Below are 16,470 nucleotides of genomic sequence, written 5' to 3'. Positions count from 1 at the left end.
TTGCTTCTTCCTTTGAAGTACATAATGAGGTACATGCTTTGAGACTTTGTATTGTTCTAGGATATGCTGTGTTTCATTGATTTGTAGGGTGCCTAGTTTTTATATTTTAACGTTTTAGAAAGTAGGATGAGTTACACATATGAGGGTACTTCAAAAAGTTCATGGACAAACAGAATTTAAAAAATATGAATCTCTCCATGAATTTTTTGAAGTACTCTCATATTGTTGGCCAGGTAGCTGTTGTGGTGCACTTTCACAGGCAGAACATCAAACCCAGCATCAAAACTTGAGGAATGGGGGTCATTGGCTTGGAAGAAAATCTGAGAGACATTAGTGGAGTTCTCTTTGAACCCTGAGGAACCAAATGGTGTGAACAGTGGGGGTGAAAAAGAGCTTTGTACTCTACAGAGCCAGTCTGAGAGTTAATGGTGTTAGCTCTTTTATGGATTCTTTTTTTTTTTTTTTTTTTTTTAAAAAAAAAAAAAGATGACCGGTAAAGGGATTTTAACCCTTGACTTGGTGTGGTCAGCACCACGCTCACCCAGTGAGCGAACCGGCCATCCGTATATGGGATCCGAACCCGGGGCCTTGGTGTTATCAGCACCGCACTCTCCCGAGTGAGCCACGGGCCGGCCCTTTTATGGATTCTTTTATGAAACACTGCATTACTAGTGTTTTTGATACAACTCTTCGGGGGGAAAGAAAAGGTGTTGGTGAATCTGAATCAAAAAGTGGTTCATAAGCATCGAACTCTGAATGTGAAGTAGGTTTAGTAGCACCTTAATCAATTTGTTTTGCTTATATTTTTCTTTTTATATATGTAAAAGGTGATATACTCATATGATAAAAATTCCAAGTCTAAAAGAATTCTTTTTTTTTTTTTAAAGGTGACCAGTAAGGGGATCTTAACCCTGGACTTGGTGTTGTCAGCCCCATGCTCTCCCAATTGAGCTAACCAGCCATCCCTATGTAGGGATCTGAATCCGTGGCCTTGGTGTTATCAGCACCACACTCTCCAAGTGAGCCATGGGCCAGCCCTTGAAAGAATTCTTTTGATAAGCAAAAATAAAAAGAAAATAGTGTCATAGTTTAATAGTTTTTTTTTTTTTCTTTTATTGCTGGTATATAATTTAATGATGTGTCCAAATATAGTATGTCAAGTGACTGTTAGGCTAAATAAAATACAATTAAGTGAATATATTAGATTAGATGAAATTTGATAGATTAAATTAATATCAAATTGGAATATTTGTCCACCATCTATAGGTGGTGCTATTGCTCTTCATCTAATTTTATTCTTCTTTTTAGGTACTTTCGTATTTTGTTTTTTCTTCATCATCTTCATAGGAGCTTTTGTCTGTAGATGGCAATTGGCAGTGGACAGGCCTGTGAGCTTAACCTAGATCTTAATACTGAATTTCTTTCAGAATTTTCTCTTTACTACAAGGCCAGTGAAATTCAGAGGGACCCCATGTGAATTCTAGCAAAGAGATGCCGTTTTCCATAGCCTTGTATGTTGGCAAATGTGAGAAAGGCTATAGCATCTATTGACCCTCACTCTACTTTCTCAGGGTTGGCTCCTTTCTAAGGCAGGTATTCTCCATGGAAATTTGGAGTGTGTTATATCACTACAGTAAGCAATTTTAAATTTCTTCTTGGGATACACATATAAACAAATACTGTTGAAAGTAAACTTTCACAATAATACTTTATCAATAAATAGTACTTATCAAATACTTCAGAAGTGCGGGTCTTAACCCAGTAGATGGGTTTTTATGATCCTCATGAGTTTCAACCCCCTTTTGAAAAACTATATATGTGTGTATATATGTGTACATATGCATCTTTATTCTCACATGAATGAACTATTAGGAGTTATGGGTTGTAATCATAAGTTTTTGGCTAGTCCCTGCTTTATTGTTTGGGGAATTCAGTACAAAATTATTTTATTTTATAGGCTGGAGCATTGGATTTGCTGAAGGAGCTTAAGAATATTCCCATGACCCTGGAATTATTACAGGTATTTGCCTATATGTATCACAGTTTTTGAATAGGTAATTGTCATAAAATGCTGAAACATCTTAATTACCAATATAAATTTTTTGGACTGTTCTGTTATGGTGTAAACCATTATTAGGTTCTGTTATTTTAAGATAGCAACATACTCATAAATGAATAATTAACTAAGTTGCCATTATAGAAAAATGTTGCCTTCCTTAAGAAGAGTAAAACCTGAATCTCCAAGGTTGGCAGTGGCAGTGAAATCTCACTGTGAGAGTAGGTTGGACTCTTGGTGCTGATTTTGTCTCTCAGGATTTCACTTGGTCCATTTTCAATAGCTGCTGCCAGCATGATGCATCCAACAAGGGATTAATATCCAGAATACATAAGGAACTCAAATAGCTTAACAGTGAAATAACAAGTAACCCAATTAAAAAATGGGCAAAGGAGCTGAATAGATATTACTCAAAGGAAGATACACAAATGGCTAAAAGACATGAAAAAATGCCCATCATCACTAAGCATCAGGGAAATGCAAATCAAAATCACACTGAGATATCATCTTACGTCAGAAATACTGGTCATTGGGCCGGGCCCGTGGCGCACTCGGTAGAGTGCGGCGCTGGGAGCGCTGCGACGCTCCCGCCGCGGGTTCGGATCCTATATAGAACTGGCCAGTGCACTCACTGGCTGAGTGCCGGTCACGAAAAAGGACAAAAAAAAAAAAAAAAAAAAGAAATACTGGTCATTAACAAAAAGACAGAATAACAAATGCTGGCGAGGATGTGGAGAAAGGGGAACACTCGTACACTGTTGGTGGGACCATAAATTGGTGCAGCCATTCTGGAAAACAGGATGGAGTTTCCTCAGACAACTACCAGATAGAACTGCTATATGATCCAGCAATCCTCACTGTTGGCTGGATACCCAAAGGAATGGAAATCATCAAGTCAAAGGGAAACCTGCACTCCCATGTTCATGGCAGCTCTGTTTATGGTAGCCAAGAGTTGGAACCAACCTAAATGTCCATCAACAGACAACTGGATAAGGAAAATGTGTTATATATACTCAGTGGAATACCACTCTGCTGCAAAAAAGAATGAAATTTTGCTATTCGCAGCAGCACAGATGAACTTAGAAAAATTAAGTGAAATAATCCAGGCACAGAAAGAGGCATGTCCTCACTCATAAGGGGGAGCCAAAAAAAAAAAAAAAAAAAAAAAAAACCAAATAGATAAAAAGAACGAAAGACAGTGATCACAATAATTCCTTGAACTTTCAAAAGGAGCAAGCAGAACTGAGGCCACCCGAAGAGGGAAAGGGGAAGGGGAGGGAGGCTTAAGGGCCACAAAAAATGAATATATTGTGTAATGATAAAGATAGTAAGTATCCTGATTAGAGCGTCACATATTGTATACAGGTATTGATATTCAACACTGTACCCCACAGATAAGTACAATCAATTATGTTTCAATAAAATGAAAAAAAAAGGAAATAAAAATAAAAAGGATTAAGAACTCCTCCTCTAAATGTAGACGCAAGGAGAAAGGAAGCAAGTCATGAAGTCCTACTTCTCAGTTCAGGTTCCTGTCGAAGGATCATCAGCTTCTCTTGGAAATAAACTGAGAAAAAACTTCCCTTTGAGAAAGTACCTTACCGACCTAGGTGTAACCTTATCCTGACAGGCCTGTGCGGGTAAAAATACATCAAAAACAACACAGTAATCCCAACATTTATTTAAGAGATATGTATAGAGTTATAGAGGGTGTGGAGTTTGGATAGGGTTATTATTTATACCCCTCTCTAATTTTTTCATATGCTTCTTACTTTAGACAGTCTGTGTGTTTATATAACAAACATTTGAATTTTTATTTTGGTTAAGAATTGTACTGTGTTTATAAAGATGAATAAGATAAGGTCTTTCCCCCAATTGAGTATAAGTCTAAGAGAGAAAAACTAACATGTAAACAAATAGGTATGGGTACTCACACAGAAGTCTGTGCGGTATTCTGTGGGGTGGGAGGGCAGGAAGAAGCACAAAGAAGTTTACTTCTTAATCGGGTCACTTAATCTGGGACATTCAAGAAAGCCTTCATGTAGATGAGAAAACTAAAGCTGAGTCTCAAAAGATGGGAATCTCAGCAGATAGGACAGGGAAGGGTATTCCAGCAGAGAAAGCTGTATGTGGAAGCAGTGTGGCATACTAGAAGTGAAGGTAAAGGAAGAGCTAGTCACATGGGTTGAAGACATAGGCAGGATGGCATGCAGGGCTTCATGTGTAATCTCAAGAGAAGTACTACTGAAAGGTATTAGGCAGGAGGGGACATGACCAGATTTAGTCATTCAAAAAAAAGTGGGATGCTGGATACAGGAAGACTTATTGACTAATGCAGTTACTCAGGCAAGCAGTGATGAGGGCTTGAACTAAGATATTAGTGCTAGAAATGGAAGAGGAATTTCTTTAATGATGGACAACATACAAGAATTGGTGGCTGATTGAGTGGGGGTGAAGGAGAGGAGGAATTTAGGATGACTGATACTTTTGCTATGGTGACTGGGTAGATGGTATGTATGATTTAATAGTATAAGAAAATTCAAGAAAGATGATGTTAAGTTGGGTGAGGAGATAAAGGATACTTTTGGATACATTAAGTTTTGAGATGCCTGTGAAGCAAATATATGCAGATATCTGGTAAGGCAGTTGTTATGCCTTCTAGAACAGTACTGTCAAGTAGAACTTTCTGCAATGATGGAAATGTTCATTGTCTAATATGGTAGCTACTAACCACATGAGGCTATTGAGTGCTTAAAATGTGACTGAAGAACTAAATTTTAAATTTTATTTAATTTTAATGAACTTTAATTTAAATAGGCATATGCATGAACAGCTCTAGAATATAGGAGAAAGGACCGGTTTAGGAAGTATTTGGGAGCTAACAGCATAGGGATGGAGTAGATCTCTAGGAAGAAGGATAAATGGTGTTAGGATGTAATAGACTGGCTAACTCAAATTGGAGAGTCCATCAGAGTTAGCAATTAGGAGTGTGTAGGAAATTTCAGCAGAGAGAGTAGAAGCTAATATGTATAGGTTGAAGGTGAGGAAGTAAACAGGAAGAAAAATATTGTAATAGATTGGGCTAGTTTTGTAAGTTTTTTATATACATAGATTAATTCTTTCAGTAATTATTTATTAAGTGCTTGCTGTGTGCTAGGTATTATTCTGCATGCTGAATATATTGGTGAATAAGACAAAGTCCCTGTCCTGATGGAACTTATTGAAAGGATAGTAAACATAGCTGTATGTTTGTTTTTTCTTTTTCTTAACACCTTTTTGAGATAAAATTCACATACCGTACAATTCACTCATTTTTTTTTAAAAATATTTTTTCTTTCTCTTTTTTTCTTTTAATTTTCTTTTGTCTATATACATTGTTGCTGATTATTGCTCCCCATCACCAAAACCTCCCTCCCTCATCCCTCCCCCCCCAACAATGTCCTTTCTGTTTGCTTGTTGTATCAACTTCAAGTAATTGTGGTAGTTATATCTTCTCCCCCCCCCCCAGTTTTGTGTGTGTGTGTGTGTGTGTGTGTGTGTGTGTGTGTGAATTTATATATTAATTTTTAGCTCGCACCAATAAGTGAGAACATGTGGTATTTCTCTTTCTGTGCCTGACTTGTTTCACTTAATATAATTCTCTCAAGGTCCATCCATGTTGTTGCAAATGGCAGTATTTCATTCGTTTTTATAGCTGAGTAGTATTCCATTGTGTAGATATACCACATTTTCCGTATCCACTCATCTGATGATGGACATTTGGGCTGGTTCCAACTCTTGGCTATTGTAAAGAGTGCTGCAATGAACATTGGGGAACAGGTATACCTTCGACTTGATGATTTCCATTCATCTGGGTATATTCCCAACAGTGGGATAGCTGGGTCGTATGGTAGATCTATCTGCAATTGTTTGAGGAACAATTCACTCATTTCAAGTGTACTATTCAGAGGTTTTTAGTATATTAAAAGAATTCTTTTGCTGTGCAGAAGCTTTTTAGTTTGATATAATCCCATTTGTTTATTTTTCCTTTCGTTGCCCGTGCTTTTGGGGTCATATTCATGAAGTCTGTGTCCAGTCCTATTTCCTGAAGTGTTTCTCCTATGTTTTCTTTAAGAAGTTATATTGTTTCAGGGTGTATATTTAAATCCTTAATCCATTTTGAGTTGATTTTAGTATATGGTGAGAGGTATGTGTCTAGTTTCATTCTCCTGCATATGGATATCCAGTTATCCCAGCACTATTTGCTGAAGAGGCAGTCCCTTCCCCAGTGAATAGGCTTGGTGCCTTTGTCAAAGATCAGATGACAGTAAGTGTGTGGGTTGATTTCTGGATTCTCTATTCTATTCCATTGATCAGTGTGTCTGTTTTTATGCCAGCACCATACTGTTTTGGTTATTATAGCTTTGAAGTATAGCTTAAAGTTGGGTAGTGTTATGCCTCCAGCTTTATTTTTTTTTGCTCAGCGTTGCTTTGGCTACGCGTGGTCTTTTATTATTCCATATAAATGTCTGGATAGTTCTTTCCATTTCTGAGAAAAATGTCTTTGGAATTTTGATGGGGATTGCATTGAATTTGTATATCACTTTGGGTAGTATGGACATTTTCACTATGTTGATTCTTCCAATCCAAGAGCATGGGATATCTTTCCATCTTCTTGTATCCTCTCTAATTTCTCTCAGCAGTGGTTTGTAGTTCTCATTATAGAGATTTTTCACCTCCTTGGTTAACTCAATTCCTAAGAAACAATTAACAGAGTTAAAAGACAACCAACAGAGTGGGAGAAAATATTTGCAAAATATACATCTGACAAAGGATTAATATCCAGGATATATAAGGAACTCAAACAACTTTACAAGAAAAAAACAAGCAACCCAATTAAAAAATGGGCAAAAGAGCTAGGTAGGCATTTCTCTAAGGAAGATATCCAAATGGCCAACAGACATATGAAAAAATGCTCAACATCACTCAGCATCTGGGAAATGCAAATCAAAACCACACTGAGATAGCATCTAACCCCAGTTAGGATGGCTAAAATCCAAACGGCTCTGAACAATAAATGCTGGCGAGGTTGCGGAGAAAAAGGAACTCTCATACATTGTTGGTGGGACTGCAAAATGGTGCAGCCTCTATGGAAAACGGTATGGAGGTTCCTCAAACAATTGCAGATAGATCTACCATATGACCCAGCTATCCCACTTTTGGGAATATACCCAGAGGAATGGAAATCATCAAGTCGAAGGTATACCTGTTCCCCAATGTTCATTGCAGCACTCTTTACCATAGCCAAGAGTTGGAACCAACCCAAATGTCCATCATCGGATGAGTGGATACGGAAAATGTGGTACATCTACACAATGGAATACTACTCAGCTATAAAAACGAATGAAATACTGCCATTTGCAACAACATGGATGGACCTTGAGAGAATTATATTAAGTGAAACGAGTCAGGCACAGAAAGAGAAATACCACATGTTCTCACTTATTGGTGCGAGCTAAAAATTAATATATAAATTCACACACACACACACAAAATAAAAAACCAGGGGGGGGGGAAGAAGATATAACTACCACAATTACTTGAAGTTGATACGACAAGCAAACAGAAAGGACATTGTTGGGGGGGAGGGAGGAGAGAGGGAGGAGGGAGGGAGGTTTTGGTAAGGGGCAACAATAATCAACCACAATGTATATCGACAAAATAAAAGTTAAAAAAAAAAAAAAAAGAATTCTGCTACCATCACCACAATCAATTTTAGAACATTTTTATCACCCCAAAAAGATACCCTGTGCTCATTACTCCCCACTTCCTCCCAACAGGTTCCCCTCTTTCTGCCCTAGGCAACTACTAGTCTACTTTGTATAGATTTTGCCTGTTCTAGAGATTTTGTATAAGTGGAATCATACAATATGTGACCTTTTGTGTCTGGCCGCTTTCACTTAGCATAATGTTTTCAAGGTCCATCCGTGTTGTAGTATATAGCAGGATTTTATTCTTTTTTATGGCTGAATAATATTCCATTTATGGATATACCACATTTTGTTTATCCATTTGTCAGTTGACAGACACTTGTTTGCTTCTCCTTTTTTGGCTGTTATGAATCAGAACCATGGGCAAAGACACATTTTTTTCTCTGCTAGAATTTCACAATGTATAGTTTATCTTAAAAATTTTCATTACTTCTGTAATCAAGAAAGCTGTTTAACCATACAATTCCTAAAGTTACTTGTGTACAAAATATTTTTTTTATAAGCCATCTAATACATCCTGTAAATCTTAGCATACCAGTTTTAGGAGAAATCCCTAGAGTCTAGGGAATTCTTAGAGGCAAATCCAGACTTGGTTATCCAGATAAATAGCTTCAGAATTCTCTCCTCTGTCCACTTTCTCCCATTCTCCCCAAAATACCCCCTAAAGGAAAAAAAATCTACCTCAAATCTTTGTTTTTCACTCTACCTTAGCATCCTCATTTCTTATTTTAACTGTACAATCTCTTCCTTAAATAAGCATGTTTATTACAGATAACAAAACCCATACTGAGAATGTAGTTAGGTGCCAAGCAGGATGATCATTGATTTTTCAGTAATCAAAACATCCTGTGATAATTAAAGAGCAGTCATTCAACAGTGCACAATTTTTTCATCCTTTCCTTCTACCTTTGCTTTCTTGCAAGCCCCTGCTAAAATGCCATCTTTTTTTTGCCAATCCATGTCAATAGTAATCTTCAGAACTACATTAGTACCTCTAGTTATTTCCTCCACTCATTCAAAAAAGTAGGATTTTCTCCCCCAAACTTGCCTTGTTAATCCCAAAACGTTGTGGGGATTTAGAATTGTGGGTCCCTTTTATTTTTCTGCTATTAAACCTTATCTGCTTTGCTCAGCTTTCCAAGAGATGTAACACAGGACACACTGGTCAACCACATATTCTAAATTTTTTTTGTTTTTGGCTGCTGGCTGGTAAGGGACTCCGAATCCTTGACCTTGGTATTATAACAACATGCTTTAACTGACTAAGCTAACCGACCAGTCTTCTAAATTTTTGAACAAAGCTTCTGTCCTGAATCTGTCTTTTTGTTGAGAAGGTCGAATAATTTAGATTAAATACCTATTTATTTTTCTGCCTGAAAGCTTCCAGCAGGGATTCTCTTCTTTTTTTTTTTTTTTTTTTGCCACTAAGAATTTCTTTTGTTATTTCTTTCTTCCATAGACCATATGTTTTGAACGATCTACTAACAACTTGAACTTACTAAATAATTTACAATTTTTTATAGGTCATTCGTAATTGGGCTGTCATAGCTTTTGTGCTCTTTGAGCAGTTTGAAAGCTATTGATGTGTTGAAAAGAGCATGGACTTTGGACATGGGCAACCTGGATTAAAATCACAGTTTTGTCAATTAGTAATAGTGTAATGCTGGACTACTTATTTATTTGTACTTCCAGTCTCTTCATCTTTAGAAATAAAGATAATGATCTCAACTTTAAAGTGTTGTTAGGAAGATTAATGAATGTGAATGTTCCTGGCATAATCTGGGGCATATACTATTACCACTTGTTAAATTTTATCTATATTCCATGAAGTCCATTTTAATATCCGTGATTATATGCTGATTACAGGCCCCCCCAAAATGCTCTTTAAATCCCTGTGGGTGGTAGTTTTTGTTTGGGTATCCTCATTGTAAGTTGCAGTAGGTGCTCTATGAAATAATCTATGTAGAAGAATGTATAGAAACAAAGAAGTGCATATATTAGTCATGATGGCTTAAGCCTGCCTTATATACAGATACAACATTATATATTTTACCCTCCCTTATTTCTTGTGGGAAGACTGATCTCCTTTCACTAGTTAACCAGTCTTAGTACAGTAGCAAATTGTTTGCTTGCGGATCTCAGTGATAAGAACATTGATGAGTCCAATGTTTGATCTATACTGTGCTATTATAAGAATTCAAATAATTGAAGTTTTTTAATTCTAAAATATAAACAGGAATGTGGAGAGAAGAAAATGTGGGTAAAATACTAAGATTTAAATAAAATTGGTGACAAATTTCTTTGTTGTTGCCTTGCAGTCCACAAGAATCGGAATGTCAGTTAATGCTATTCGCAAGCAGAGTACAGATGAAGAAGTTACGTCTTTAGCAAAGTCTCTCATCAAATCCTGGAAAAAGTTATTAGGTATAATTGATCTTGCCTTATATGTGTTTATGATGTTCTAGCTTATTCAAACAGTTGGCTGTTGCATTTTTTTCTCTGTGAATCTGGATGTAATGAAATCCATGCCTTGTAATAAGGGCAAGGGGGGTTAATTTGAACTTCTTGAGGGTTTTGCTTTTTAGACTAGTCAAATTTAGCTTTTTTGACTTTTGACACTTATAACTGGATAGGCTGTTACTTAGAGAAGAATTTTCTCCCAAGGGAAAAGTGGTCCATACTTTTTGAAATGTTTTTTGGAATAATTCTTTAACTTGCAGAACACTTGCAAGAATAATAAAAATAACTCACGTGTATCCTTTATCCAGATCATCAGTTTTTAATATTTGCCATATTTATCGTGTTCTCTCTCTTTTGCTGTCTTTTTTTATATGTATATACACACACAACTTATTCTTTCTGAACCATTTGAGAATAGATTGAATATATCATGTTTTTTTGTCCTTTAATAAACTTAAGTGTGTATTTCCTTAGAACAAGGTTATTTTCTTATGAACCATAGTTTAGGAAATTTAATATTGGTACAGTACTTTTATCTACAGTCCCTGTTCCAGTTTTATCAGTTGTCCCAATAATGTCCTTTATAGTTTTTTTTTCGCCTCCTGCAGAACAAGATCCAGTCTAGGAGCACATATCTAGTTTCCTAATCTGGAATAGCTCTTAAGACTTTGTTTGTCTTTTATGACATTGACATTTTGAAGAATATAAGTACCTTTCTCATGTTTGTATTCATTCATTCATTCACTCATTCATTCATTCATTCATTCATAGTGGCTGGCTGGCATGTGGATCTGAGCCCTTGACATTGGTTCCATTTATTTTTTAATAGCATGTTCCTTATTTGGGGTTTATCTGCTGTTTTCTTATGATTAGATCAGGTTGTGCATCCACAGTTCAAATTCTATGTAAGAATGTTATATTCTTCTTAAGGTATCAAATCCAAAGGCATTGATGATGGTAATTTTGAGAACTCTGTCAAGGTTTACTGTATGGTTTATTATTTTTCCTCTTGTAATTAATAGCCATTCTGTGAGAGACACTTTTAAGACCCTGAAACTACTGCGTGCCTTGTCAGATCTTCCTCCTCCCCTCCAGTTTAGTATCCATCGATTCTTGCCCAAACCAGTCTTTATAGTGATGGTTACAAGACTGTGATTTTCTTTTTTTTTTTTTTTTTTTTGTCGTTTTTTCGTGACCGGCACTCAGCCAGTGAGTGTACCGGTCAGTCCTATATAGGATCCGAACCCGCGGCGGGAGCGTCGCTGCGCTGCCAGCGCAGCACTCTACCAAGTGCGCCAGGGGCTCGGCCCAAGACTGCGATTTTCTAACTCCTTCACTTTAATATTTATAAATCATCGTTCTGTGAGAAAGAACCCTCCTTTAACCCCCCCCCCCACACTTATTTATGTATTATTAGTGTGGACTTGTGGATTCCTATTTTATATGATGAATGGTGACCCATTCTCACTTATTTTGATATTCACATTATCCCAGATTTGGCCAGTGGGCACCCCTTCAAACTAGTTTCTGTGTCCTCTTGAGAAGTCTTCTTCAGTTTTTTGAACACTTTCTTAACATTCTGGCACCACAACATGTATTGGGCTCATCTGTCTTCCCTGCCTCAGTCCTGGAATCAGCCATTTCTCTAAGCAGCTATCAACCTTATTTGGAAGAGAAAACAGGAAAAGTGAACCTTTTAAAATTTCAAAGACAACAATAATAAAAAATCTATTTCTCACAAGAGCTTGGAAACTAGGAACTAAAAATTGTAAAGCATATAAAATTTAAAAAGTCTGGTCTTAAGAAAACTAAATGTAATACATGATCCTGTGTTGAACTCTGGACCAGAAAATAAAACATTACTATAAAGATCATTACTGTGAAAATTGGCAGAATTTGTATAAAGTCTGTCGATAAGTTAACAATATTATACTATTGTTAAATTTACTGATTATTTGCTGTGATATAAATGAATATCTTTATTCCTTCTTAGGAAATACATAGTGAAGTATTTAAAGGTAAAAGAGCATGATGCCTGCTATTTATTTTCAAATGGTTCAAAAGAAACATGTCTATGCATGAGTATGTATGAATGTGTATGTATATGCACGCATGTATGTGTATATACGGGGGAATGAAGGAAGGAATGAATGAGAAAGCAAATGTGCCAGAATGTGAACAATTGGGGAATCTGAGTAAAATGTATATGGAAGTTCTTTGTACTATTATTACATTTTTGCCAGTTTGAAATTGTTTCCAAATAAGAAGTTGGGTTTTTTTGGGGTGGGGGGAAGGGGGTGGAGAGGAACAGGTAAAGGGGCATGAAAATCAAGTACAATGTATTTTGAGAAGTAAAATTAAATTAAATTTTTTTTAAAAAGTTGGGTTTTTTAAAGGTCTGGTCTTTAAAGACAAGTAGAAACTATAGGTTTATAGTTCATTTAAATTTTATTTTATTTTATTTATTTATTTATTTATTTATTTTTTGTCATTTTTTCGTGACCGGCACTCAGCCAATGAGTGCACTGGTCAGTCCTATATAGGATCCGAACCCGCGGCGGGAGCGTCGCCGCGCTCCCAGCGCAGCACTCTACCAGGTGCGCCACGGGCTCGGCCCGTCATTTAAATTTTAAATTTAATTTCATATTCTAAAGTAATCAAAGTTAGTCATGGAAAGTTAACTGAGAACCATATACGTATATTTTTAATTTTAGAAAGATGCTTTACATTTTGTGGGAGAAAAGAGTGAACATTGCAGTTATGCTCATTTAATCTTAAATTTAATTGAAGGTATCTAATTTCAGTTCAGGTTCTCCTTTTAAAACTTTTTTATGTTAAAAGATTCACATGTTCATTAAATAAAATTTGGAGAGTTGGAGGGAAAAACAGTCATCCTTAGTCTGTCTCTGAATGCAATCATCAGTTAATATCTTGTTGCATTTCTTAAGATATAATAGGCATTGCCTTGTATTAATGCATTTAATCCTCACAACAATTCAGTGTGATAGGTGCTATGATAATCTCCATTTTATGGCGAGGAAACTGAGACTTGAGTGGTTAAGTAACTTGCACACAGTTGGATTGATGGTGAAAATAGCCAAGCTGAGATCTGATTGCAGACATAGTCTGAGTCCACAGCTAGAGCACTTCATTCTCTGCCAGCTGTTCTGTATTGCCCACAATACTGTATCAGGTAGTAGTAATGTTTTAAAGGCTGTTCATGTCAGCCTCTTACTGCTCTGCTTTCCAAAAGGATTTCACTGATTCATTGTGCCACATCAGTTTTACTGCCCCCTTGGCAGCACTGGATCCTTGATAGATCATACGTCATTTTTATATCACCTTTCCCTTTTAATTGCTTTCTACCCTATTACTTTTGGACTATTTCTTAGTCCTTGCCATATGTCATTATTAATCTTTTGTTTTCTTCCTCACATTATTGTAGCATCTTTAGGCTTTGGGGCCTTCAAGGTGAATTCTAGAGAATAACAGGGAGCAATAAAATTAGTGTGTGAAAACTAAAATGTACACTCACATCATATCATAAAGGGCTTGAACTGTATTTTAGGTTTGGTAAACCTAAATTTACAAGATAAGTTCTACAGTTGCGATTTGGACTATTCTCTATCAGTGATTATCATCCAGATGGCATTTTAGAGTTGTCTGGGGAACTTTAAGAAATTATGATGTTTGTGCCTTACTGCCAGGGATTTGGCAATCTGGATTGGAGCTTGGCATGAGGATATCTTTAAAAGTTCCCTAGATGATACTAATATCCAGTTGAATGTATTTTATTTTGTATTCTATATAGGGAAATGTGAAGAGTTGAAAGAATTATTTGTGTAGCCTTTTTTACTTATGTAGGGAGCAAAACATAGATAAATTTGGTAATTTATAAAGTAGTCCCAAACATTTTCTGGACCTAGCTTCAAGGCTGTTTTGATTGATTTAAGTGTGAATGTTTCTTGTCGGTGCTAAAATATTGCATTAACTCAACCTATTTTAAGTACATTATTTCACAGTGTCTAATTGCTTACCTATTAAGTCTTAAAGCCTGTGTACTCTGTGTTACTTTACAGGTCATTTAAGTTAGAAGAGGTGTTAGGTAGGTCTTACTAATCCTGAGATATTTTCTGTGAAAATGTTCTTTGTTTACTATCATGGAAATATTTATTTGGGGTACCTTCCTAGATTTTTTGACTTCATGAAAAGTTATTAAAGCAATATTGCTATATGTAATTTGTGCTTTCATTTTAAAGATGACTGATATTTTTTTCATATTTTTTTCTTTTGTTCTGTATACTTTCTTCTCTTTTAGGTTCCTATTGGCATATAAATTTGTAGTTCCCACCAAATGAGAGAATTTATTTGGGAGTGCTATCTGAATATACATTATGAAAAATACCCAAGTACATATGTTAGTAGAATAACTTGCATAAACTTCATTTACTTGTGGGTAATTTAGGATTTTAGGTGTGTGTGTGTGTGTGTATGTAAATGGCCTAACGTAGTATTTCAGTTGTTTATATTTTTAACAAATGCTAACAATTTAGGGATTTCATAAATTTTCAGATGGACCATCAACTGATAAAGACCCTGAAGAAAAGAAAAAAGAACCTGCAGTTACATCACAGAATAGTCCTGAAGCAAGAGAAGAAAGGTATTTAGCTTTATGGAAATTCATTTATGTTGAAAGTCATAGATTATTTTACCTGCTCCATCACTTTCTCCATGGTCTTATGATCCCATACCTGCACTCCTCTTTATATTTTCTAATCAAACAGAACTAGTAAATGTATATAGACAAATATTCTAAGGTTTTTAAAATTTTTTTAAAAGATTTCCTGAAAATTTAAGAGAGGTAGAAGACGTTGTGTAAATACGAAGAAATTATTTACATTGTTTTCAACCAGTTTAATTGAACGGGATTGCTGGGATAGGGACTAATATAATTGATAGTGAAGGTAGTTATTAGGGATTCAAATGGTTACTTCCTCTGTTTACCACATTTCTTATTTAGATTTATTTCAGCTCTGGATCTCATTCTCCTTTTTATGCTTCTTTTTTCCTTCCAAATTTATCTATTTCTTATAAGAACTTAAAATGTGAAGTTCAGTAGTGAAGGGTTCAAATTGTTCCTCAGTTCCTGTAAGGTCTTTGCATTTATTCTTTCCTGTCACATATGAACTGCGTGGTATCCAACATGTTGCAGTAGTAGGTAATATGTGTAGTAGATTAAATATGAACAGTTCCTCTGTTCTTGGAAGCAGTTCCTCTGTTCTTGTAGTTAACAATTGACATTGATTGAGAGCAATGGTTCTCAAAGTGTGACCCCTGTAAGAGCAGGGAGCCTGACAACTTGTTAGAAATGAAGATTCTCAGTCCTCATCCTGGAATTATTGAATCAGGAATTCTGACGGAGGGGCCCAGAAATCTGTTTTTTAACAAGGTCTTCAGGTGATTCTGATGCATTCCAGTTTTAGAACCTCTGCTTTAGAGCAGTGGCTTCCAGACTCTGTTGTCCCTTAACTCTTTTGTTTTCTTTAATTGAAAAGTATTGATTATACATATTTGTGGGGTACAGAGTTGAATATCAGTACATGTATACAGTGTGTGATAACCAAATCAGGCTAATAAGTATATTCATCATCACAAAACTTAATCATTTCTTTGTGATAAGGATATTTGATCTCCTCTCTTCTAGCCATTTGATAACATGCAGTAAGTTATTATTAATTATAATGTCCAGCTTGACTGTACACCAACAGAACTTATTTTTCCTATCTAGCTGTTTTGTGTCCATTAACCAACCTCTCACTAACCCTCCCCCACTTTCCCACCTCTAGTAACCATAGTTCTGCTCTCTCCTTCTGAAAGTTATCCCTGAACTTTTGACTACTGTGTACCCATATAGAGATTTAGAGGTATTTAGGACATTAAAGCTCTACCTATTTTAACTTTTTATCTCAATATTTTCACAGAATTTATATACATTCCTCATTTTTTTTAGTAGCTCTATTAATATACCATACACTGTTATTTTATATATTAGTATTAACTAGATGTTAAAAGAGGTAAGCCAAAGGTAGGGTTAAACGGCAGTCATTAATAAAATTTATGCAGTTTTTTCTAACTTTTAATTCTGAGATAATTTTAGACTTTCAGAAAATTGTAAGAATAGTTCAAAGAACTCCCATAATTCCT

The 16,470-nt window shown here is 35.8% G+C and overlaps 1 protein-coding gene across 5 annotated transcripts in view; it reads left to right on the top strand.

Annotated features, from left to right (window-relative positions):
• TCEA1 (transcription elongation factor A1) overlaps positions 1-16,470 on the top strand; it is a 41,164-nt gene that overhangs the window by 8,392 nt on the left and 16,302 nt on the right. For 4 of the 5 annotated variants that reach the window (XM_063079340.1, XM_063079339.1, XM_063079337.1 and 1 more), the window contains exons 2-4: positions 1,958-2,020; positions 10,125-10,230; positions 14,839-14,926. In XM_063079340.1, coding sequence (XP_062935410.1) covers positions 1,958-2,020; positions 10,125-10,230; positions 14,839-14,926 — 257 coding nt within the window. The remainder of the gene's footprint in view (positions 1-1,957; positions 2,021-10,124; positions 10,231-14,838; positions 14,927-16,470) is intronic. The other variant, XM_063079341.1, reaches the window with a different exon arrangement.

The sequence above is a fragment of the Cynocephalus volans genome, chromosome 15 (genome assembly GCF_027409185.1).
Source record: "Cynocephalus volans isolate mCynVol1 chromosome 15, mCynVol1.pri, whole genome shotgun sequence".
In the NCBI taxonomy this organism is placed as follows: domain Eukaryota; kingdom Metazoa; phylum Chordata; class Mammalia; order Dermoptera; family Cynocephalidae; genus Cynocephalus; species Cynocephalus volans.
This window is presented reverse-complemented; position numbering and strand designations above follow the sequence as displayed.